Source organism: Muntiacus reevesi, chromosome 1 (genome assembly GCF_963930625.1).
Source record: "Muntiacus reevesi chromosome 1, mMunRee1.1, whole genome shotgun sequence".
NCBI classification, from domain to species: Eukaryota; Metazoa; Chordata; class Mammalia; order Artiodactyla; family Cervidae; genus Muntiacus; species Muntiacus reevesi.
Genome location: NC_089249.1, coordinates 181133783 through 181152717, shown reverse-complemented (window position 1 = coordinate 181152717; position 18935 = coordinate 181133783). Strand labels below are relative to the sequence as shown.

At 46.4% G+C, this 18935-nt stretch overlaps 1 protein-coding gene across 1 annotated transcript in view; it reads right to left on the bottom strand.

Moving 5' to 3' along the window:
- ADAMTS2 (ADAM metallopeptidase with thrombospondin type 1 motif 2) overlaps positions 1 to 18935 on the bottom strand; it is a 254371-nt gene that overhangs the window by 27816 nt on the left and 207620 nt on the right. Inside the window, exons 11-13 of the mRNA XM_065917308.1 lie at positions 3833 to 3978; positions 1197 to 1372; positions 24 to 157 (exon numbers count right to left, since the gene is read on the bottom strand). Coding sequence (XP_065773380.1) covers positions 24 to 157; positions 1197 to 1372; positions 3833 to 3978 — 456 coding nt within the window. The remainder of the gene's footprint in view (positions 1 to 23; positions 158 to 1196; positions 1373 to 3832; positions 3979 to 18935) is intronic.

Here is an 18935-nt window from a genome sequence, read left to right as displayed (position 1 = left end):
GCCCCTGCTCCTGGGGCACTCACCCTGCAGTCCCCACGCACGCAGAGGCTGAAGGCGTCCTTGTAGGAACAGCGCGTCCCGTCATGCACCATGCGCTTCATGGATACCACCTCCCCGGTCTCCTTGGACTCACAGTAGAGGTGACAGCGCTCCTTGGCTGGAAGGGAAGCAGGGGGTGTTGGCTGGCTGGCTGCACCACTCACTTTCTTGTAGTTTCCTTCCTAAGTTTGCTAAAGGGAAGCCCCTCGCAAAGAGAAACTCCCACCCAGGAGGGTCTCCTTATGATTCACCCCTGGGCCAGGGGAGAAAGGGAAGGAGGGGTAGTGACAGCAAGCCTCTTCATGACCCGGTTGTTTGGGACTTAGCTTCCCCCAGCTGAGCCAGCCTGTTGTGGGTGCAGCCAGGTCTCAGATCGCTGGGGTCCTACCTAGAGAACCCCATACTCAGGGGAAGGGCAGCTGGCTGTTTGCCAGGTCTCTGCTTGAAGACCTTTCCCGGTCCACCTCTGTAACCCCAAATAAAACACCCCTTGCTTCAGTCCCGTGAACCGGGCACCTTCTCTTCTCAGAAGTCTGAGACACCTCATCATTATTTGGTTTCTGGCCAGACCACAGTCCGCCTCTGCTGGGTGGGGGTCCTGTCTGCTCTGGCACCTTCTCCTGGCATGCACCTGTGGAGCTGCAACAGGTGCTCAGCTGAGGTAACAGACACAGCGGAGACCCCGCCTCCCTCCTCTGCTCCATGCCTGGAAGGAACAGAAACTGCGTGGGATCCAGTTGAAATACAAACACTCTCACGCCTGAAGCTACCAGACTTTTCAGTTCCAGCAGCCAACAAAGGCTTTTTGGTGCTTAAACCAGTTCACGTCACTTGGAACTGAGAGATCTCACTGACAGATGAGAGCTCAAAGGTAACCTGATTCCTTGGACAGCTCTGGCCTGTCCCTGCCCTGAGGCTGAGGGGCTAGTGGTGCAATGCCAGCCTTGTCCACCAGAGGGCAACTGCAGGCGTCTGGGGCCAGCTGGAGCTTGCCCTCTCTGCTGCATCCTTGGCCAGGCTGTTCCCTGGCGTTTCTGGGAGTGCAGTCCCGCCATGAGCCCCCAGCCCAAGGTGGGCTCTCCTGGCAGGCCCATGCAGAATCGGTGGCCCAGTGAGCCCTGGCCCCCCACCGAGTGCCCCCTCCCCCGGGGGCTCACCATCCCGGTGCTCGTGGGGCAGCCAGTGGTGCTGAGCATCACCATGCTCGAAGTACAGGTCCCACTGCCGGCACTGCTCCTCACGGAAGTCGGCCAGCGCATCAGGGCAGTCCTGGGAGTTGCAGAGCTGGAAGTCGTAGGCAAGGCCCGAGCAGGTGCGGCCCCCATTGGCTGGGCTGGAGGAGAAAGCAGAGAGGCCTTCCAACGGGGTGCCGCCAGGAAGAGGCCAGCACTTAGAGAGTCACCTGTGGGATTTGCAGGGATCCCTGAGCCTTGGGGGTGAGGGGGCAGCTCTGCTGGGTGAAGGAACCCAGCCCTGCCCTGTCCCAGAGCTTCAGCGCGTCAGCACAGGAGAGGCTGGTAATTCTCCTGGGGGCCCCAAGGGAAGGGAGCACCTACTCAGCCCCTGTGCACCCCCGGCCCCACCCCGGCTCCTGCAGCTATGGCTGTGAGCCAGCAGTGATCTGTAACAGGGTGTGTAGGGTCTGCCACGCCCCGGGACATAAGCCCCAGGGTGGAGGAGCTGGGTGAGCCTCCCCGACATCCTCCCGACCTGGGCCTCACACACAGTGAGAACTCAGCGTAATCCTGAAGGAGTGGAATCCTGCTACAGGTGTTCTCAACAAGCATCAGGTACATCTCCAGGTTGCCTCCACCTCAGGAAGACGTGGGCTGTGCCTCTGTAATTTCTTTACTTTGCTGAGAACCTCACCAGTCCACAAAGCACCAACCCCACAGGAAAGGTGCTGGCTGATGGCCAGCAAGTGCCCCTGGAAGTCCAGGTGCTGGAAAATGGCAGGCCAGCACCTCGGGAGGAGCGGGGGGCTTCAGTGTTGCCAGGTGTGACAGAGCCAAGCAGAACCCGAGGCCCCACCTGAGTCTTGGGCAAAAGTCATGCTCTGCTGTTGATGAGGGATGTGCAGCATACAGCACTGAAGAGTGGACGATGGAAGTGGCTGGCTTTCATAGGCTCCTCACTCAGTGCCACGTTCTTGGGGGAAGTCAGTGGAAATAATGATCGCAGAGATTTGTGGAGTAAGAACCAAGAGGCTCAGTGTTTGAATGGGACCATGAAAGAAAGGGTGACTTTGAGATTTACATCATGGCCACTGATGGGACGACAGACAAATGACAACAACGCGGGCATTCCCAGGCAGGGGTGCAGGCCTGGGTGTGTAGGTATGGGAAGCCCAGGGCATCGGGCAGCAAGAAACAGGGGAAGGGGCCAGCCTAGGCAGGAGACAGACACACTCAAAGAGAAATCTGGGATAATCCCCAAAGAGAGCGTGAGTGGGAGAATACAGGGGAGGCCCGGCAGGAAGAGAAACTGGAGGGCTTGAGCTCATGCTGCAAGCTGCCGTTCTGCAATCACAAGAGTGGCAGGGCAAAGAACACAGAGGGAGCTCAACCCAGGGAGCAGGGGCCCAGCGGGGAGCCTCAGAAGTCTCGATACTGGCCCCAGCCATCATCTTCAGGAGGACACACGGAAGCGGAGGCCCACGGGGTGCCCTGGTGTGCAGGGGCCTCCGGCTCTGCAGGGCTCTGGGGGCTGGGTGCTGACACAGGCCAGGCTGGCACAGGCAAGCCACGGTCAGAGCTCCGTGCACACATCTGTGCTGTCTGATGGGAATGGGGGCGCTGGCCAGGGCTGGGCAGGCCCGACAGTGTTTGTGAACCGACGGGCTGGCAGGTAGTTCTGGCAGTCTTGTTCATGTTACTACTGCCCTTCAACCCTTGATGCCTAAGAAAGCTGGACCAGCCAGAGGGGAAAAAAAATCCCTCAAGTGCACATGTGAAGAGGGACAGAAGACAGAGTACCTGCAACCTGCATGATATCCCCTAGGGCCAGACCTGGGGGTGAGTCCCCTGAGCTCCAAGAGCCCGCATCAGGCAGGGGCCAGGAGGAGTCAGGGCCCAGTGAGGGGAGAGGGGGTGGTCAGGCCAGACCTGCCCCTCTGACTGTGCATCCTGGACCGGAACCTGAGAGTCCTTGCCCAGCACCCTGTAGCCTCTGAGTTTCTAACTTCCTGTCTTGTCAGTCTAAGTACGTGAGGCTCACACACTAGCCCCAGGGTGCTTGAGAGGAGCCCGCGGAGCTCTGAGGATAGCACAGGGGCTGGGGCCTGCTTGGGAGGCAGGACAGGGAGCATGGGTGGAGGTGGGAGCCTGGTGGGCCTTCGGGCACCTCTCCAGGCTTTCTCCTCTTGGGCAGCTGGGCGGGGGTGGCATGCCCCTTGACCCTGCCTCTGGCCTGATTGCAACCATTTGCTCTCCTGCTCAGGCTCTCAGCCTCCCAGGGCCTGAGAGAGCCCTTCTCTTTACCCCCATTGCCTCATCTCTGTTCCACCTTCTATCTTGATGCCCTCAACCAGGAAGAGCAGAGCAGGCTGGGGTCTAGAAGGAGATCAGGTTTCCGAGTCTCCAGGGCTGGCTCTGCCCCCAGCAGACTGTGAGCCTTCCCCTTCCTAAGTCTCGGTCCCTCCCAGAGAGGATGACAGGGGCCAGAGTTGCCTGCTCTCACACCCTCTCCTGAACTGACATCTGCAGGAGCCTTGCGGGATAGGGTAGGCTAGCAAGGGCCTGTGGGGACCACAGCTGCCCCCCAGGAAGACTGGGAAACATCGGGGCAAACTCACTGTGGGTTGTCGCACTGACGGGTCCTGAACTTCACACCTGTGCCGCAGGTACGCGAGCAGGAGCCGAAGGGGCTCCAGGCACCCCAGTTGCCATCTCGTTTGAGAATGTCAGGTGTCAGCCAGATGCAGTGCCCTTTAAAGCAGTGCTGAAAGACAGAAGGTCACATGCCCCCCACTCTTCAGCCTGCAGTGTCCATGATGATTGCCCGGCCCTGGAGGTACAAGAGAGAAGGTCCTACTGACCCCTGGAAGCTCAGAATCTCTCTGGGGGGTGTGGTGAGGTGTTGGCCTGCCCGGATTCCCACCACCACCTCCCTGGCCTCCGGCCATCCTCGGTCCTCGTTCAGCCTGCTCTGTCCCCTCAGCCAGAACCCACTCCACACATGTCTGCAGGATGAAGCCCCCAGGCCAGCGTGCCCACACAGGGCCATTTATAAAGACGCAAGCGGCACATCAAGCCAATGACTCTAGAGACATACAAGGTCTACTGTTTAAGTTAAAAAAGCAATTTAAATGAAGTACGGAAATGAAGGACAGGTGATATGCTGACATGGTAAAAATTTATGAATATAGGAAGCAGAACACCGGAGCACAGGAAACTCAACTTGAACCTGATCACACTGCTGCCCTTCTTACCCCAAAGAGGAAGCTTATACAATTTAGGACCAACTTGCAGAAGATGGAAAAATTAAAACTACTAAATTAGGTATACAATGGAATACTGATTTAGAATTAGAAAGTATACAATATAAAAAAGTTTAAAATTTAAAAACTGACAAATACCAACAACCAAAAACAGAAAACAATGATTTCTTTTAGAATTGGTTGATTTACACAACGTTTGCTGCAATCCTAACTACATACTGTTTCATCCCCTCTTCATATGACAACAATTTTATCAGCTTGTATTTCACAGGGAGAGTAGAAAGATAGTTCTTCAGCAAGCTCCTTCTGTAAGGGACAGATAGCAACTGTTTTAATCTTTGCAGGTGACAAGGTCTCTGCTGCAACTATTCAACTCTGCCATTACAGCATGAAAGTGGCTACAGACAACACATAAATGGATGGACATGTCTGCGTTCCAATAAAACCTCATTTATAAAAGCAGGCAGCAGATGGAAACTTCTAGAATGGAGCTGAAAGAGGCTTGTGAACTCTCTCCTCAGTAAAACAACCATTTAACTGGTGAAAATTATTTTCTAAACAAACCATTTAAATTATCTGGACAACAAGGACTGAGTTATATCATAGGAAACCACATTAAATATCTTGTGATAACATAATGGAAAAAATCTGAAAAAAAAAATTACTGAATCACTCTATTTTATACTTGGAACTAATGCAATAATGTAAATCAACTATACTTCAATATAGAAGGAGAAGAGGGCATCAGAGGATGAGATAGCTGGATGGTATCACTGATGCAATGGACATGCACTTGGGCAAACTTTGGGAGATGGTGAGGAACAGAGAGGCCTGGCGTGCTGTAGTCCATGGGGTCCCAAAGAGTTAGACGCGCCTGGGTGACTGAACAACACCACCACCAACAACAACAAAACACTTCAATAATAAAATAAAATAAGGCATCTGGAAACTGTCTTAAGCTCAATACAACAAATGGAGAAGCTATACTAATTCTTGTAAGAATCGTGAAAGTCTATACATTTGAGCCACAACCCTCTCCCATTCTTTCCCCATCTTAGTGTGATGGAGGCTTTACCACATAAAGACAGAGATTCCTTGTCTCCTCAGCCCCCAGTCCAGGACTACAGTTTCACCCTGGGAAAGGCAGGCCATTGGCATCTCCCATATCATGCAACTTGGTGTTGCTGAAAATCTGTCTCGGGCAGAGAACTCCCTCTGCCCACCCAGTCCTCACTCCTGGAGTGGAGGCTCTACGCCAAGTATGGGAGACCAAGAACGCTGTACCCTAACAACCCTTCCCCGGTTTGCTTGTAGGGAAGACGTTCTGTGCTGAAAGGGAAAAGCCAAGAAGAGTAGGTCCTATCCCTATTCACTGACCTATCTGTACACCAAGAGTGTCACTCTGGAAGTGGAAAACCCTGCTCCTAGTTCCAGGGCAGTGCTGCAGTGGTCTTCCCAGAAGGAGAGGTAGAACTAAGAGCCCCATAGCTCACCCTAAGAGGACCAACTTTATTTGGAACAGAGCAAGAGGAAGGTCATGCCTAAGGGCATTGTCAAAAGCGATGGAAATCTTGGTAGTGAGCAATTAAGAGGAGACCAGTAGCTCCGTGATTCTAGTAAGCAACAAGCAAAACAGTAAACCAACCAAAGTGTAACAGAGAGAACCAGGGGAAGATGGCTAAGAGTACTTCTGGGATGTGTACTGTGCTGTGTTTAGTCACTCGTCATGTCTGACTCTTTGCAACCCCAGGACTGTAGCCAGGCTCCTCTGTCCATGGGGATTCTCCAGGCAAGACTGCTGGAGTGGGTTGCCATGCCCTCCTCCAGGGGATCTTCCCAACCCAGTGACTGAACCCAGGTCTCCCACATTACAGCCGGAATCTTTACCATTAGAGCCACCAGAAGCCTGAGCAAACTTCAAATACTGGTAACACCCTGCCCCTGTGAAGGGTCCAGAATTTAACTGGGTCAGGCTGTGGACAACTCGTATGCCAAAGCATTGTCAAAAATAATACAGCAATCAGCTAGCAGCTGGTGAAAGCTGGGTGTGATACCAAGAGGCAGAATAGCTAGAGCTTAGCAGTACAACCAGAGAAAGAGACAAAGAGAACCTGGCTAATCCCACTGTTCTGGTGGTGGGGGTGGAGCTGTGTGGCCCGTGACTATGCCTATGCCCAAGGCTACGCTCTCTGAGGGGCAATACCAGCAACTGCATGCTGCAGGGCAAATAAAATTTATTAAAACAGTGCAGCCAGGTCACTAAACAAATAAACAGGTAAACCAGCAAACAACAGCACAAGGTCTGGGGGTCAATAACCAAAATCCAGAGCTTCTTCAATGCATTATCTAAAATGTCTAGTTTCAACAAAAATTGCTGACACATGAAAAGAAATGTAATCCGTACACAGGAAAGTAAGCAGGCAATGGAAATTACCTTTGAGGAGGCCCAGATTCTAGACTTAGTAGCCAAAAATTTCTAACCAGCTATTATAAATACATTCAAAAAACAAAAGGAAACTAAATCCAAAGAACTAAAGGGGAACATAAGAACAATGTCAAATAGCATCAATAAAGTAATAGAAACTAAAAATGAAAAAGAAAACAAAATAAATTCTGTAGCTTAAAAGTACAAAAACAAATGAAAAATTCACTAGAGGTCTCAGTAATAGATCTGAGCTGGAAGAAGACTCCATGAACTTCAATAAAGATCAACAGAAATTACACAATCTGAAGAGCAGAGAGGGGAGAAATAAAGAAAAATGAACAGAGCCTCTGAGACATATGGAAGACCATAAGTTCACTGAAATGTGCATAGTAAAAGTGCCAAAAGGAGAGGACACAGAGAAAGGAGTAGAAAATATTCAAAGAAATAATGGTTGAAAACTTCCATAATTTGATTACAAACATTAATGTAAACATCTAAGAAATTTAAACAAGATAAATGCAAAGAGATTCACTCCCACATTATAGTCAAAGTTGTTGAAAGACAAAGCAAAAATGTCAAAAGAAGGAAAAGAAAAATGACTCATTGGAAGCCCAATAAGATTAACAGCTGACTTTTAATCAGAAATAATGGCGGTCAGAGGTAATGGTGTCCACCAAGAATCATATATAACAAAACTATCTCTCAACAATGAAAGTGAAATAAAAATATTCTTAGATAAACAAAATCTGGGATAATTTGCTGCTAGCAGACCTGCCATAGAGCAAATACTAAATTAGGAGTTTAGGATTAACATACACACACTATTATATATAAAATAGATAATCAACAAGGACCTATTGTATAGCACAGGGAACTCTACTCAATATTCTGTAGTAACCTATATGGGAAAAGAAACAGAAAGAATGAATATATGTATATGTATAACTGAATCACCATGGTATACACCTGAAACTAATACAACATTGTAAATCAACTATACTTCAATACAGTTATAAAAAAGAAATACTAAAAGGGATTATTCAGGCTGAAAACAAGTGACAACAGAGAATAATTGAAATCCACATTAAAAAAAAACAGAAAGTTCTGAAGATGGGCAAATTTCTAGAAAGACACAGACTACCAAAGCTGATTTAATAAGACCTAAAAATTTCAATAGACCTGTAACAAGTAAAGAGATTGAATTAGTGATTTTAAATTTCTCACAAAAAATAGCTGAAGGCCCAATTACTTCACTGATGAATTCTACCAAACATTTAAAGAAAAATTAATACCAATTCTTCACAAACTCTTCCAAAAAATGGAAGAGATTTTTCCCAGTTCATTCTATGAGGCTAATATTATCTTGATACCAAAATCAGACAAAGATATTATAAGATAAAGACTAAAGAACAATAACTCTCATAAAAATAGACTTTAAATTCCTCAATAAAATTTTAGCAAACCAAATCCAACTGCATAGTAAAAGATATCATAGTAAAAGATATACATATCATTACCAAGTGAAATTTACCTGAGGAATGCAAGGTTTAGCATCTGAAAAGAATAAAGGAAAAACAATATGGTCACCTTAAGACTCAAAAACTAAAATTGGCAAAATCCAACATCCTTTCCTGAAAAAAGCACTCAAAAGACAAGACTAGAAGTTCCTAAGTTGATAAAGGACATCAATGAAATACCCCACCTAACACCATGCTTAATGGTGAAAGAATGAATGGTTTCCCCCTAACCTGAAGAAAGAAAAGGGTGTCTGCCAACACCACCTCTAGTCAACACTCTACTGAAAGTTCTAGCTAGAACAATTAGGCAAGAAAAAGAAGGGAAGGGCATCCAGCCTGGAAAGGAAGAAGTAAAACTATCTCTATTTGCAGATGAAATGATCTTCTATGTAGAAAATCCTATGAAAGTGAAAGTCACTCAGCCATGTCTGACTCTTTGTGACCCATGGATTACACAGTCCATGAAATTCTCCAGGCCAGAATACTAGAATGGGTAGCCTTTCCCTTCTCCAGGGGATCTTCCCAACTCAGGGATCCAACCCAGGTCTCCCACATTGCAGGCGGATGGGTAGCCTATCCCTTCTTCAGCAGATATTTCCTGACCCAGGAAGCCAACCATGGTCTCCTGCATTGCAGGCAGATTCTTTACCAACTGAGCTATGAGGGAAGAAAATCCTGTGGAAACCACTAAAAGCTATTGAAAACCACTAAAAACCAAGTTTTAAAAGTTCAGTTGAGATTGCAGGATTCAAGATCAATATACAAAAATCTATTGTATTTCTATAGACTAGCAATGAACAAACTGAAATGAAATTAAGAAAACAATTCTATCAGAGACATTGAGAATAGATTGGTGGTTGTATAGGGGGAGGAAGGTGTGAGAGGGCTGGATTAGGAGTTTGGAGTTAGCAGATGCAAACTGGTATATACAGAGTGGATAAACAACACAGTCCTACTACATAGCACAGGGAACTGTATTCAATATCCTGTGGTAAACCATAATGGAAAAGAATATAAAATATTCATATAATTACAATATTTGTTATAAAATTTATAAATATTTATATAAATATGAAAATTTATATAAATAAATAACAGTCACTTTACTGCATGACAGTAAGTAACATAACATTGTAATTCAGCTATGCTTCAATTAAAAAATAAAAAAAGAAATTAGAAGCATTTTGAGTTTAAAAAAAAAGAAAACAATTCTATTACAATAACATCAAAAAATGACAAAAAAATTTTACAGATAAACTGAAGGAAAAAAATGCGACATTAGTACACTGAAAACTACAAAAACTTGTTGAAAGAGCAATGATCAAAGATCTAAGTAAATGGAAAGACATCCCATGTTCATGGACCAGAGTTTAATATGGGAGCACAGTCATACTCAGAGACACTGCTGGTTCAGTTTCAGACTACCGCAGTTAAGCAAATATCAAAGTAAGGAGGGCCATATGAGTTTTTTTGGTTTCCCAGCGCATGTAAAAGCTATGTTTACACTATACTGTGAGTTACTAAGTGGACATTATGTCTTAAGAAAACAACGTACATATCATACTTTAGAATATTTCATTGCTCAAAAATGCTAACCATGAACTGATAATGCAGGGTGTTAGGGAAATTAAGTGAACAGTCTCGTCTAGGCTTCAGCGACAAAGCCGAGCAGGCCTCTGACCTTGCGTCTAACCTGTCTGGACGTGCCCTGACTGGGGGTGACTGGGAGTGACCGCCTGCTGTGAGTTCAAGACTTGTAGCACCTCAGGTCAGATCGGGGAGCAATCCTGAGATTGTTGAGCCCCTGAAGGGGGCCTGGCCGGCCAAGTTCCAGGCGTAACAACATTCCAAGTTTTACAAGACAAAACAAACCGCATTAACATGAAACCAGGCTTGCACTGTGGCCTCAGATGGATGATGATATCAGTCTGCCTCCACCCTGGGATTGTAAGCGGGAACCCCTGACTGCAGCCTGTGAAGCCTCACCCACACAGCAGAGGTGCGGCCTGGGACCTTTCCCAGCTGGGGCTCCAGATGCGCGCTGTGACCCGGGACTTCCCAGCACTGAGTAGGTCTGGGTGTTGGCCACACCCAATTTGGTGATGTATCTTCTGCTCTTTCTAGTTCTCTTTTCTTTTAATGTTAGCATACTGAAAGTAAGCTAGATAATTCTCTAATAAATATTTGTATCATTTTTTTGTATTAACAAGTGGCTTATTTTGTTAGCAAACCCTTTGAACCTGAGAAGAAAGTGAAAACTTTCAGCAAAACACAGGGTAGCCACAAACCTTCAGTTTGTTTAAAAAAAAAAAGAAAGTAATGTCTGCAAAGCGCAATAAAGCAAAGTGTAATAAATCGAGGAAGGCCTGTATTCCCCATATTGATCTGTGACTCAATGTGACACTTAACGCTAGAATTTTGCAGAAACTGAGAAACTCTTAAAAATTCAAGTCAAAGGATGAGGAATAGCCAAAACAACCTTGAAAAAACAAAGTGAAAGGACTCAGACTTACCTGTTTCAAAGTTTACCACAAAACTAAAATAAACAAGACAGGGTGGCTCTGGCATAAAGAAACAAAATTATTAATGGAACAGAACGCAGTCCAGAAAGGAGCTTTTACATATGATCAACTGATCTTCAGCAAAGGTACTAAATGATTCATTGGAAAAAATAGCCCCTTCAGCAGATGGTGCTGAGACAAATGGATATTCACATGCAAAAGAACAACGTTGGACTCCTTCCTCACACCTTACACAAACACTAACTGACAGTGGATCATAGATCCAAATGAAAGAACAGGAGTACACCTTCTTCATCTAAAGGCAGTGGTTTCTTAGTTACAATGCCAAAACACAAATGGCAAAAGAAAAAATATCTACATTAGACTTCACCAAAATTAAAAACTTTTATGCATCAAATAATACTAACATTAAAGTGAAAAGACAATAATAGGAGAAAATATTTGCAAGCCATTTATCTGAGCAATCTGATAAGGGATTTGTATCCAGAATATAGAATGACAGAATGAATAAAGAATGATTATAACTTGATAATAAAAAGATAACTCAACTAAAAATAAGCAAAGATGATAATGAATAGACATTTGTCCAAAAAAGATACATACAAGTTGTCATTAAGCTCATGAAAACGTGCTCAAAGCCGCAATGAGATAACACTTCACATTCACTGGGATGGTTATAATAAAAACACAGGTAATAAGTTTTGGTGTGGATGTAGAGAAATTGTTAGTAGGAATGTAAAAAGGTACAGCTGCTTTGGGAATTAGTTTAGCAGTTTCTCAAAATGTTACAGTTACCACAAGAACCAACAATTCTACTCCTAGACACATATTCAAGAAAAATGATGCATCCATGGAATAACTAGTACACAAATGTTTGCAGCAGCATTTCTTATAATAACTGAAAAGTAGTTAACAGCTCAATGTCCATCAACTGATAAACTGATAGATAAAAAAACAGTATATCTATACAGCAGATTATAATCGAGCAATAAAAAGAAATAAAGTACTAACAAAGGGAATAACATGGATGAACCTTGGAAACATGCTAATTGAATGAAGCCAGTCAAAAAAGGCCACATATTGTACAATGCCATTTATATGAAATATTAGGAAGAGGCAATTCTAAGGAGACACAGATTGCCCAGGATTGAGGAGGAGGGGGTTAATCATGCTGGGATGGTTGTACAACTCCAGGAATACAGTGAAAACCACTGAATTGTACACTTCAAATGAGGGAATTTAAATGTGAGTCACATCTTTGTAAAACCGCTACGGGAAAATAAAACAGGAGGCAGGTAGAATTGGTGTGTGTGCTGTAGCTTGCCAACACTTGCTCTAGCATGTTGAGAGAAATATTTTTTAAATTTCAGTAATTTAGGGAAGTTATTGGTGATGCTATACGAATATTTAGATGACCAAATTTGGAGAAACTGCTATCTGGTATGCTTCTGGATGTGGATTCCAGGGTGTCTGATGTCTTCTTGGTCGGAGACTGATTTAAAACGCTTTTTGGATTAGCAACTCAGTAACTGTTGCTGTCAACATTTTTAGAGTAGAGGCAATATTCTGAGCTTTACATTGTCTTTGATGTTGTCAAGATTTCATGTCAAAATCAGAAAGAAGTTTAAATGCTTTTCCAGTGTGTTCATCAGATTCACTCCTCTTCATTAATTGCATTGTCAAACACTTCAAAAGCCTGTCTGTCACTTACCTCTCTTGGATATTTATCTCTTCCCCCTAATGAATGACTGCTTCAGTCTGATCTGAAACTTTTTGGTTATAATTGAATTTTTGAAGTCAGACTTATTTCTATTGATTTCCTCACTCATTTTAAACTTTTATTTATTTTCCATGGATTTTACCCTGAGTTTTATTTAATAAATAAATTTAAAATGATAAAAGAAGTTATATTAATACATATCGAACTACTGTACAATTGCCCTCATCTCAACATTTTCCAAGCTAGGCTTCAAGCTAGCTATTCCAAGCTATTTTTCAAGCTGGATTTAGAAAAGGCAGAAAAACCAGAGGTCAAATTACCAACATCCATTAGATCACAGAAAAAGCAAGAGAATTCCAGAAAAACATCTACTTCTTCTTCATTGACTATGCTAAAGTCTTTGACTGTGTGATCACAACAAACTGTGGAAAATTCTTAAAGAGATAGGAATGCCAGATCACCTTACCTGCCTCCTGAGAAATCTGTATGCAGGTCAAGAAGCAACAGTTAGAACCAGACATGGAACAACAGATTGGTTCCAAATTGGGAAAGGAGTATGTCAAGGCTGTATATAGTCACCCTGCTTATTTAACTCAAATGCAGAGTACATCTTGCAAAATGCTGGGCTGGATGAAGCACAAACTGGAATCAAGATTGCTGTGAGAAATATCAATAACCTTAGATATGCAGATGACACTACCCTTATGGCAGAAAGCGAAGAAGAATTAAAGAGCCTCTTGATGAAAGTGAAAGAGGAGAGTGAAAAAGCTGGCTTAAAACTCAACATTCAAAAAACAAAGATCATGGCATCCAGTTCCATCACTTCATGGCAAATAGGTGGAGAAACAGTGGAAACAGTGACAGACTTTAGTTTCTTGGGCTCCAAAATCACTGCAGGTGGTGACTGTAGCCATGAAATGAAAAGATGCTTGCTCCTTGGAAGAAAAGCTATGACAAACTTAGCATATTAAAAAGCAGAGACATTACTTTACCCACAAAGGTCCGACTAGTCAGAGCTATGGTTTTTCCAGTGGTCATGTATGGATGTGAGAGTTGGACCATAAAGAAAGCTGAGCACTGAAGAAATGATGCTTTTGAACTGTGGTATTGGAGAAGACTCTTGAGAGTCCCTTGGACTGCAAGGAGACCAAGCCAGTCAATTCTAAAGAAAATAAGTCCTATATATTCATTGGAAGAACTGATGCTGAAGCTGAAGCTCGGATACTTTGTCCACCTGATGTGAAGAACTGACTCATTGGAAAAGACCCTGATGCTGGGAAAGATAGAAGGTAGGAGGAGAAGAGGACGACAGAGAATGAGGAGGTTGGATGGCATCACCAACTTGATGGACGTGAGTTTGAGCAAGCTCCAGGAGCTGGTGACTTGATGGACGTGAGTTTGAGCAAGCTCCAGGAGCTGGTGATGGATAGGGAGGCCTGGCGTGCTGCAGTCCATGGGGTTGCAAAGAGTCAGACACGACTGAGTGACTGAACTCACTGAAATCAGAAGTCCTTCATCTCTCCCTTACTTTATTGTAAGCCAAAATTTTCAAAATAGCAGTTTAATTGGTAACAGCTTTATCAACATTTTGAGCAAACTTTTCGCATCCTGTCTGCATTCAAGTTTCTCTCCTGGTGTTTGAAAATTATTTTTAATGCCCGTTATGCTTTGTAATAGGTATGTTTGGAGGTCTGGGCAGTTTTTCAAGAAGCAAATCATCTTGTTAAACTTAGCATTTTCAAAGAATTATCCACATTGGATCTGTGTTAGTAGTCCCAACTACAAGACAAACCCCAAAAGGAAACAGACTATTGCAAACACAGAAGTCATCACCACCTCTAGTACAATTGAGAGCCCTTGTCTCCAATCACTTGAGAAGGCTGTGCTGAACACAGCACATATTCTTCAATGACCTTGGGTGAGTTGGTACAGAGGCAGTAAGAATATTTCTAGAAGCTAAAACTATACCTGGACAGAATCAACAACCTAGCTGTACACATAAGGCACTAGAAGCCATATGCATGCATGCTCAGTCACTTCAGGCGTTCCCGACTCTTTGTGACCCCATGGACTGGAGCCTCCAGGCTCCTTTGTTGATGGGATTCTCTAGGCAAGAACACTGGAGTGGGTTGCCATGCCCTCCTCCAGGAGATCTTCCCAACCCAGGGATTGAACCCACATCTTTTACTCCTCCTGAATTGTCAGGCATGTTCTTTACCCCTAGCGCCACCTGGGAAATCCCCAAACCATATAAATAAGCCAATAAATGTACCCCAAATCTACTTTCTCCTTAGCCAAAGCCACAAAACACTTGTGACTGCTTTAATGTCAGCCAGCAGGGGAGGTGTATCAAAGGGGAAGGAGGAGTAAAAGCAGAAGTGGTCCTAATTGATCACAGTCAGTGAAAACATAAGACCATGCTCTCAGATTTCCAGCCTCCAGACCTGTAAGGAATAAATGCCTGCGGTTTACGTCACCCTAGTCTCAGGTATTTCTGCCCCACTTGACTAGGACAACGAGGGTGGGAAGGGTCCTGGCACCTCTGAAATTGTGATGGGGCCCAGCCTCTGAATCACTGGTGGCCACAGGGACCAAGGACCAGGGGAACGGAGGGGGCCACGTGGTGGTCTCCCTGTCCCCATGGGACTAACCGGTCTTCAGTTTGTAAATGGGGGGCTGGGCATGGGACAACTCAGGACATGCCGCAGGCCCATGGTGTGATGGACCACCTCCTCCACAGACTTGGGTCCAAATGCCGAGAGGCAACACATATGCATTATAGGAAATAGGGAAACAAGGCAGAAAGACAGAAAAAGCATCCTGAATTCCACAACCTAGAAGCTGTCCCTCTAATATTTTGGTTTATTTCTTCCTGGATGACGTGAGCACTTAAAAGAGTACAAGCAAACCAAACAAACAGTTTTAAACTCTGATGCCTCAGTGTTAGTGTGAAGAAAACATGTTTAGTAGTATTAAAATGTTTTATAAACATGTGCTTAAATGCTTATAAATATTTCATCCAGTAGAGGGGCTTAAACCTTTAAAAGCACAAAGCCACACGTCATGAGTGATCAAGCCTGACCTGCCTCTCAGGATAAGGACCATGGAGAGCACTTTAGCAGGGCCAGGAACACTGCCAGGTTGGTCTGAAAGCCTGAAAGGCAGACTGTTCTTTTCAGGAAGTGCACATTTAGCATTTCTGAACCACTGTGGTCCTGGGTTTCTGTTCTCCACCCACCAGCATGTCCTGAGCTGGTGCCATGTGCCAGGAGCCTGGGATGTGAAGATAATTGAGTTGGACACTTAGGTGACTCGCCCAAGGGGGGACAGGATGGCTCAAGGTCACACGAGGAGGGAGGGAGGGCTTAAGCTCCCAGGCCCAGACCCTGGGCGATCCCTATCGTTATGCCTGCTGCCACTCCTCCACTGTGCAGCAAAACATGGGCATCACAGGGCCTCTGCACTTGGATAAGCACCGCGGCACATGCTTCTGAAACAGGCCTTCTGAATTCATGAAAACTTAGGGTGAGTGTTGTCCAGAAGACATTGCAGGTGAATGTGAGACATGAAGGACTCTTTTCTGCCAGGACACTTGGATGCAGGATCCTGGCCCAGCTGGATCTGCACCCTGGCTTGGGCAAGGAGGGCGAGCCCACTAACCCAGCCTGCGGAGTAGAGGCACCTGGGGGGACCCTCTGTGCCTGGACTGACCTTGCCTCCATGGGATGCAGGGCATCCCTGTGTGGCCACAGGGTACAGATCTCAGCCAAGACTCCAGCACCCTGGACAGGGCAGGACATGACTCGGGTTCAGGAAGAGTCATCATCAGTTCAAACAGTCCCTGCCTCTCCCCCGCCATCACTCCAGTCTCCTGGGGAGCCATGGTGTCAACTATGTCTTTTGTTTTCTGGATTCCGATGCTTTGACCTCTGGATCTTGCTGACCCTGGAGGGACTCCCCACTCCTAGGGTTAACCAGCTCCTAGAGATAGTGAACAACTCATCCACAAGGGTAATTTTCAAGTGCAAACTAATCAATTCAGAGCACACATACCCCGCACAGCCCCCTCCTTCATCAGAGCTCCTAAATTCCAGGCCACCATCCCCCATCCTAATCACTCCAAGCCCAGTCAGGTACCAGACAACTAGGGGCAGCCCCGATGCCCCAAAGCCCACTGAAATGATTCCCACCAGCCCATCCTAACCCTGCTGTCCTTGCTGTGGCATTTCTTTCTGTAGAAACAGCAGCTCCTGCCCCCACCCCCCGCCCCCTGCCCTGCCCTCCAACTGATCCTGGAGCTTCCCTGTGAGACTGACCACTCCTGCCCCCAAACTTCCCTGGGATTTTTGAGGAGCTATCTTTTCAGTGACAACTCTCTTGATTTGTCAGCCTTACCACACTTCAACTTTTCTCTTAGTACATCACATTTTAAAATACCGTGCTCTTTTCAACTGCCCTCCCCAGCCATCTTCCACATGCTCCCACCCAAGGAGATCCCCCCACTTGGAGCACTGGTCCCATTTCTCTCCACTCTTTGGGCTTTGGCTGAACTCCACTGACCAGAAAGCCTCTCTCTGCTCCCTCCAGGCCCCTCCCCACCCCCTTGCTCACCATCACATCATTGCTGCCTTGTCCATTCGTGGCCAACTGTCAGAGACAGTGACACCTGATGGAAGCAGAGCAAGCCTGACACATGGATGGATGGATGGATGGATGGATGTGAAGCTGAGGTGACTAACCAGCCTAATCCTCAGGTTCACTGCACACATCTCTTCCAAGAACAACAAGCTCACCTCTCCCCTCTCAGCCAAACGTGCCTGCTCAGAACTCCTGATTCTGTAAGAAGGCTATGTGCCCACAGGCCCTCACTGCTCACTGCCCATCCTCTCCACGGGACCTCACCAATGCATGGGCTCTGCAACCTTCCCACTCCACTCCACAGTGTGCAAGCCAGGCAGAGAGGAACAAGCCATGAAACTGGGTGCAAAGGATGCAGAGGGCTCAGCTGTAGGTTCAATCCCTCTTTCCAGGTCATCTCTGTGGATGGAGTAAAGACACACTGCTCTGTCTCTGGGAAGTGGCAGGTGCAGGAGAGGAAGGTATGCTTGCGATGACCCACTGTGGACAGTGAGGAGACCAGGGAGAGCCTGACGGCTGTGTGGCACCCTGCCCGGGGTCTTGGGGCGGGGGGCAGCGAGGGACAGCTGAGCCTGGCACAGCCCTGCTTCCCCAGGTGACCTGCTGCTTCTCCAGCCTGCCGAGACGTTACCCTGCTCCCTTCTCACTACCTTCTCTCCTGGGCCTGGTGGCTATTCTTAGAGGAAAGGGGGAGATAAAGGATGAATGCTTTCCAGGTATAAGATTACACCACCATAAGTAAGACTCTAAAACATATAAACTCACAGGGGCAGAGGATTCTGACAGAGCCCTGGGAGCGGCCCCCTCCTCCACTTTGCCCCTCCTCCCCCACCCCACACACCAGGAACCCCTGACCCAGGTCAGCTCTCTCCCTATGCTCCTCGTGAACCGGGACAGGCTGAGCCAAGCCCGAGCGCCCCTAAATCAGTGCCACTGCGCTAAATAAACTGAGGGTCCTACCAGCAAAAACAGTGAAGAGTCATTACGGGCCAGTACTTTCCGTGAGAAAAGGTGCTTTGGCCACACCTGCCCGCTTCCTCAGCATCCCCGCCGAGGGGAAGTGGGCCAGTAAGCTGGTGATCAAGCACTCTCTGGCCCACATTTTGCAGTGCAGTATTCCTGTGGGGAAGGCCTACCACACCACTGCCCCCACCCTGGACAGCACACCACGCAGTGTCTGCTCCCACTGCTCCTCTCCAGTCCCGGGCTGGGCTCGGAGGGGCAGACTGCAGTACGGATCCATGCCAAGCTAGTCTCACTCTCCAGTTCAGCATTTACTGAGCTCCCCATCGGGGTTATGGCGAAAGTTTTGGAGCCTCCATTGAGGTCCTGTGGAGAAGAAGGCTATGAGGTCAGTTCTGGCATTATTAGGTCCCTGGAGTATTACTAACAACATCCCACTGGCAACGTCTAGTCTACGGGCACAGCTAAATCACCTGGATGCCTCTTAAAAACACCAATTCTCAAGTGTTCTAACAAAAACGTACGCATGAATGTTCATTAGTAGGACTATTCACAGACACCAAAAGGTAGAAAAGGCCCATATGTCCACCAAGTGGTAAACAAATGTGGTCTATCCATATAGTGCAATGTTTTTTGGCCATAATAATGAAATGAAGCCCTGATATCTGTGACA